Consider the following 6,104-nt stretch of genomic DNA (forward strand, 5'->3'; position numbering starts at 1 on the left):
GTACAATAACATATGCATGTATAGACAATAAAATGTAGCACACAGTTCCTTCAAGTATTGGACTCTTCAACTCCAGGGAAAAATGCAATTATTGGGGACGTTCAATAAATAATGTCATTAGCTCGATGACATACAACATAGAAATCATATGACATTAAGCTAGACTTTCTCTAATTATTGTATCTTTAATGAATTGATAACAGTTTATGTGACCACTTTTCATCACATAGTTTCATCGTGAGAAGCTGGGAAACAAGGGCTATTCGAGACACTGCATTAATATAAATGAATGGTAAAGATTCAGTAAACTAGAGTGAAAATCATTAAAGCTGCTGTAAAACGTGTTAAAAATCCCAAAGAAATTTTCACTGAAATATGTGACATTTACATCAACCAATGCCTGTTTTATAGACAAATAAGCAAGTGGATTTCAATGATAAAAAATTATATAATGGGCATCAAAAATGGGTACCGTCCTTGCCAACAAAAATTATAACAACTTATGTACTATTTGCCCAATTTCAACAAATAATATCTGATGATATATTACTGACTTTAAGATACATAGCAAATTTGATAGACATCATATCGGGAGTAGTTTACAATGTTTTTAAGAAACGTTTGACGGTAAAAAAGCTTGGTACTCAAAGATCACCCTGTATTTTGAAAAATGAGTGAAAACGACAGCCTGTAGGAATGTCTTACATGTAACAATTATTTTAAAATATCAGTAACTGTAGTTATCCAAGTTTGTTTCATATTCAAACAGATAATGGAACATGAATCTATTGCTTAAAACACTCAATACAAAATTTACCATAAGATGTACTTGATAAAAACAGCAATGGTCCGACAAGAGCAAAGGTATGCAAGAACACAAAGACAGATTTATATGCAATTTTCTTAAATATTAGTGGTACTGTTGTTCAATTTCGTATTCGGGGAGAAAGCAATCTTTTTGCAAAAAAATCGAAAGGTTTATTAGAGGAAGGACCTAGAATCAGGAATCCACTACATTAAATTTCTTCATGACAGCGTCCAAACCCTGCACCCCTGAAGAATAAAGGGGTTTTCGGGATAAAAAGAAAGTTAATATTTTTTCACATTAACAATATTCGCTAGATCTTTTACATTTTGACTTGGTTCTATTTCCAAACTTGAAAAACCACTTTTCAGAAAGAAAAAAAACAAGTCCAGGAAATCATTGGATCTGCTATTTTCCAGTATACTAAGGGTCATACCCAAAAATGTGTTCTAAATACAATTAGAAATTAAATAAAAACTTTAACGGACATCTGTTTTAATCAAAAGAGATTAATAAGTAAAATCATGTAGACTAAATCATTCAAAAGCGTCTTTTGCTTCTTTCCGAGCCCCGATGACATTATTTATTGAACGTCCCTCGTAAGTTCAAACTATGTTGTGTATGCCTTTAATTAATCAAATATCCCAGGGTCTAATTCTAGAGGGTTAAAATCACATGTTGAAAATGGGGCTCTTGTAAATTGAGTTCTCTTCATTAATATAGCTAAGGGGTAGATCCAATTCCCTTTTTTTTAAGGTTAAAAAATAAAAACATTGGTCTTAGTCATAGTACACTTTATAATTATCCACTCTCAAAGTAGAGGAGGGTATATAGCAACTTATTCGTGTTTTTGTGTCATGTCCTTGTGAAATAGATTTGATGTCATTTGCACTGGGAAAGATATCCAATGCTCTCTCTATTTATAGATATGCCCTTTGCGAGGACTCTGCTTTGCATTGCCCTTGTAATTTTAGTATATTAAAAAAAAAACAGTGGAGAATGCATATTTGAAGATTAATGGCGACAACTGAATGGAATTAATATGTTGCTATTCAATCCACAAATCTTATTCAAACTAGAGGGAAGTGCAATAGCTGCAAATACAACTATAGAAAATACTTCAATATTTTATTTATAGGAGTTGAATTAAAAATAACAGAGAAAGATAGCTTATCTACAAAACCTAATTTTTAAAAAAACATGTTTTCAACAGAAACATATACTCTATCACTGGTTTACATAAAAACTTAGAAGAGCATATGCAAACTAAAACTTTTTTTATTGACTGTACATGAAGACTGAAAAGTGCTTATCAGTTTCAAATGAAAAGTGGATATAGTATTTTTGTACCAAAGTGTCTCTTTCAATCATCAAAGTTAGTTTCTATCACACCATTTTTCTATCACTTGCTTCTGTAAGAAGCAATATAGAAGATCAATATCTTTCCTTGTGTATTTGAATGCTTTTTGACTGATAAATCTTCTGTAACCACTTTTATGTTCATATGTGTATTCTACAAGATAAATCTGTTGTCCTTGTACTAACAAACCAAACAGAGTTCCACACTTGTCAAGGCTTAACAGCATTTTAAGATGAAGTTCCTGTAATTTCCTGCTTTCAAGTTCAAAAACACTAGCCACATCAGCTATCAAAACTACAGTATTCCTGATAGTAACAGAAACATCTGGTGTCACTTTTTGAGAAGTTTCCCTCAAGTCAAATGCAACCGTGTTCTGATTTTTTAAGAACATTTTGTACTTCTCTTTAGAACTTAACACTGTGTTCATTTGGAATTGATCATCTGTAACACAAGACTGTTCTTCTGTGGGGCCTTTCAAGATGTACCCACACCGATCCAGGAAAGTATCTGATCCTGAGGTGGAGTAGGTTACATTAACATTGTCTATTCCTGTGAACAACATCCTAAGGAAAGCTGCAGTAAATAGTTTCCCTCTCAGATCCTGAAAACCCTGAGCCCTGGCCTCCCAGTAAAGATGTGCAATGTCAGAGGGATGCACTGTAGAATCTTCTGTTTGAATGGGCTGAAAGATTACAAAAATAAGAATGTGATATTATTGGCCGGTTGCGTATCTATGTCTCAGATAAGTACAGCTCTGTGGTTGATCCGTGGATCACGTAAGCCGGGTTTAAACCCCAGTTGAGTCGGGTTTACCTGAGTCGCATTTCTGTTGCACGCTATAAAACTGAGTAAGGTTTACCTAATCTTGACTTACTCATATAAAATGTTGAAGGATAATAGGTTTTCTAATATTACAGCACTTCAAAACAAGACAAGTTTTAATATTCTAGTAACTGGTTAAAAATTAAAAGGATATATTTAAAAATAAATATATATATTGATGTTAAATTGTAAATTAAAAATGCAATACAATTTAATTCAAATCACGGCATCTTTCATTGAAAATCAAACCATAAGAAAACATAAAATCGCAAACAGAATAAAGCTTTTGCAAAAGACTGAAGAGAAGAAAACAGGGATGGGGTCTTTGGAATAAGTAATTTAGAAACAATACCAAAACAAAATATATAGGTAAATAATAAAGGAACAATGTATAAATTTAGATTTTTAGTTTAAAATCAAATGAAAAAAAAACTTAATATATAATACATTATTTTGGAGAAAACACGTATTAGCTGTTTTCTAGAGAATTTTATACAGCGGCGAAATTATAGGGGACGGACATGTCCTCCCTCCCCCGGCCCGGTTCCTACGGCCATGTAGATAGCCTGATTAATCAGATAACTGAAAGACTTTTTATCTCTAGGGAATTCGGCATTATTAGAAATTATTGGAATGCGTATCATCAGCTGTTCGAAAGTGTAAAATTCGTAATTTAATTTAAATTTGGTATATTAGAAAGTTTCTATAAAATTCCTGTTTATGTACATTTATGTATTTTAAAAGTATCTTCCAAACCTTTATACTACAGCTACATCAGTGTTAAAACGGCACATTGAACAGCTATTGAAGAGTTGTGCAAAAAGAAAATTCCCCATGCAATATGGCCATAAATTTTTTTCTTGTAGAATAGCTTTTTTAATACTGCAGAATCTATCAATGCAATTATCATTACCATAAAACATTTCTGCAACATCGAAATATTTCAAAATATCGAAATATTCTACCCCCAAATCCATGGAAACGTTATAAAGCTGGGTTTAAACCATCCCTACACCAGGTTTAGAACGTGCCGTAATTCTGAGCCGAACTCAGCGAATCCTCATATGCGTGCAACGCAAAAACTTGGATTTAAACCTGGAATCATTGATCGTAGGTTTAAATCCAAGATATGCAACCGGCCATATGTCTGATGAAACTGACCATGAAAAGTTTTTAGGGCAAACAGAAAAGTACATGTAGATAGGATTAGGAATATTCATACATAACTACAAACTGTGTTCAATACATTCTTTTGTCCATATTCAAGAATTGTTTGAACGTATAACTACAATATTTCCAGAAAACTTTAATTTTTTTTTACAGAAACATTTGGAAAAATAAAAGATAATAATAATCTATTCCAAGAGTTTTAATGTACTTACTGATTGCAGATCCAGCATGCTCTGTGAAGATTCTTGGGGGTCCTCTAGTTGTGCTGCTTTATACGCCATTGTCAAATGATGAATATCTGTCATCACTCTCTCATCCGTTAATAAATCTGTGTCTGTATTCTGGAAGTAGATTTCAAAATGTCCTTGAATTGTCATAAATTTTCTGCAGGAATTTTCCCCATCATTCTTAATATACATGTAAGGCATATAGTGAATTAAAGAGTAAAAGAGATTCTGCAAAAATTATGAGCCCGTGGAAAAAAGTATGTCTACAGTATACACATATGAGAGAAAGAGAATAGAAAATTTTGTTGTAAAAATTCTTCAAAATTTATTTTCAGAAATACATGTAAATCTGAAAACACTTGACATAATACATTGTTATGTCACAGCTTTACATCACTTTTTCTAAAATAAGACTTATTTTTCACAGTAATCATGGTAACACATTGCATCTAAAACTTTATACTGAGTTGGTTTTCTCACAAACCTTTTGATACCAGTCTTCATCTCTCCTTTCCACTGGTCTGAAATAGAACCAGTCATCGAACACGTCCCCGGAGTAGTACATCATTCCCTCCCCGGCCAGGGCTGTAAACACCACCTCCTCAGTCTCTCTCACAAGGAAACCTTAATTCAGATAAACTTGTAGTCAAATTCATATTGAATGTTGATTAGACTAGAGATCTAAAAAAAAATTCTAGGACAAGTTTCAAATTAAAATGGATGATGAAGCTCTCTTAGCGTTTCAAAGACTTGAAGAAATTTTTTTTGAACACAAGTTTGAAAACAGTTCTCATCAGAAAGGCCTCCTGTTATACTTACATATAAATGTCTAGTACTTAGACATTATCAATGGCAGGTCCAGAGCATGAAGCTCACACACAGGACATGTACAGTAGGATATTGGGCCTAATGGCATCTTTATAAGATAAAGTAATATTCACATATTTCACCTTCACTCAAGTCCTCCCAATGAACCAGCATTGTTCTCTTCATTGCCAGCTTTTCCCTTCTGTGATTTGAAAAACTCCTGAAAGCCTTTTTCCATCTTTTGGTCTGAAACAATAGAAAAGCTAAATATCCTGTATGTAAATGTCTAAATATCATTAAAAACTTAACAGAATTCATAGTCAATTTAATTATTTTTCACATCAGACTTCATGTAATTCTTTTATTTACCATATGAACATATACCTATATGATATGGTGTTCAGAAATTTATATAAATTCGTTTTAACAAATTTGACAATACATGTATGTTAAATCAGCTTTTATTTTATTCTAATAAGAACTTCAATCTTTATTTTTTGCTTCCTATGAAAACATTGGTGTTGCAAGAAGAAGTACACGGTACTTACTATAAACGATAAGTACATATATATTATTTACATATAAATCCATCTCATTCGAGTTTTTGAAATCTTTGTCTGTAACAAAGTTGTAAGTGAAATTTCTCTTATATTAGTACATGGCGAAATAACTTTTTCTGAACTCAATATTTATCTTTTTTTTTTTTTTTTTTTTTTTTAGAATTTTTAGAAACATACAAAAATGTCTGTTGCAACAAAATAAAGAGGTGACAAATTAAATGCAAATGTAAACTCTTCGGTCTTAGTCAAAATCTAGAAAGATTAAAACTTTAAGAACTTACCGTTTCTTCAGTTTCGTCGTCCGAAATATATTTTCTTCTCAGACTTCTCTTTTCTCCAATGTTTGACGCCAT

The 6,104-nt window shown here is 32.1% G+C and overlaps 1 protein-coding gene across 1 annotated transcript; it reads right to left on the bottom strand.

The window, feature by feature from the left end:
• Window positions 1-1,951: 1,951 nt before the first annotated feature.
• On the bottom strand, window positions 1,952-6,104 carry LOC134232433 (uncharacterized). The gene is made up of 5 exons (XM_062714396.1): window positions 6,033-6,104; window positions 5,335-5,437; window positions 4,869-5,008; window positions 4,370-4,498; window positions 1,952-2,847 (listed from the first exon to the last, which is right to left on the bottom strand). The coding sequence occupies exons 1-5, from the start codon at window positions 6,102-6,104 to the stop codon at window positions 2,182-2,184; spliced, it is 1,110 nt and encodes a 369-aa protein (XP_062570380.1). The 3' UTR covers window positions 1,952-2,181.

This window comes from Saccostrea cucullata, unplaced genomic scaffold (genome assembly GCF_032062105.1).
Source record: "Saccostrea cucullata isolate Sc308-1 unplaced genomic scaffold, CSIRO_AGI_Scuc_v1 ctg21, whole genome shotgun sequence".
NCBI lineage: Eukaryota > Metazoa > Mollusca > Bivalvia > Ostreida > Ostreidae > Saccostrea > Saccostrea cuccullata.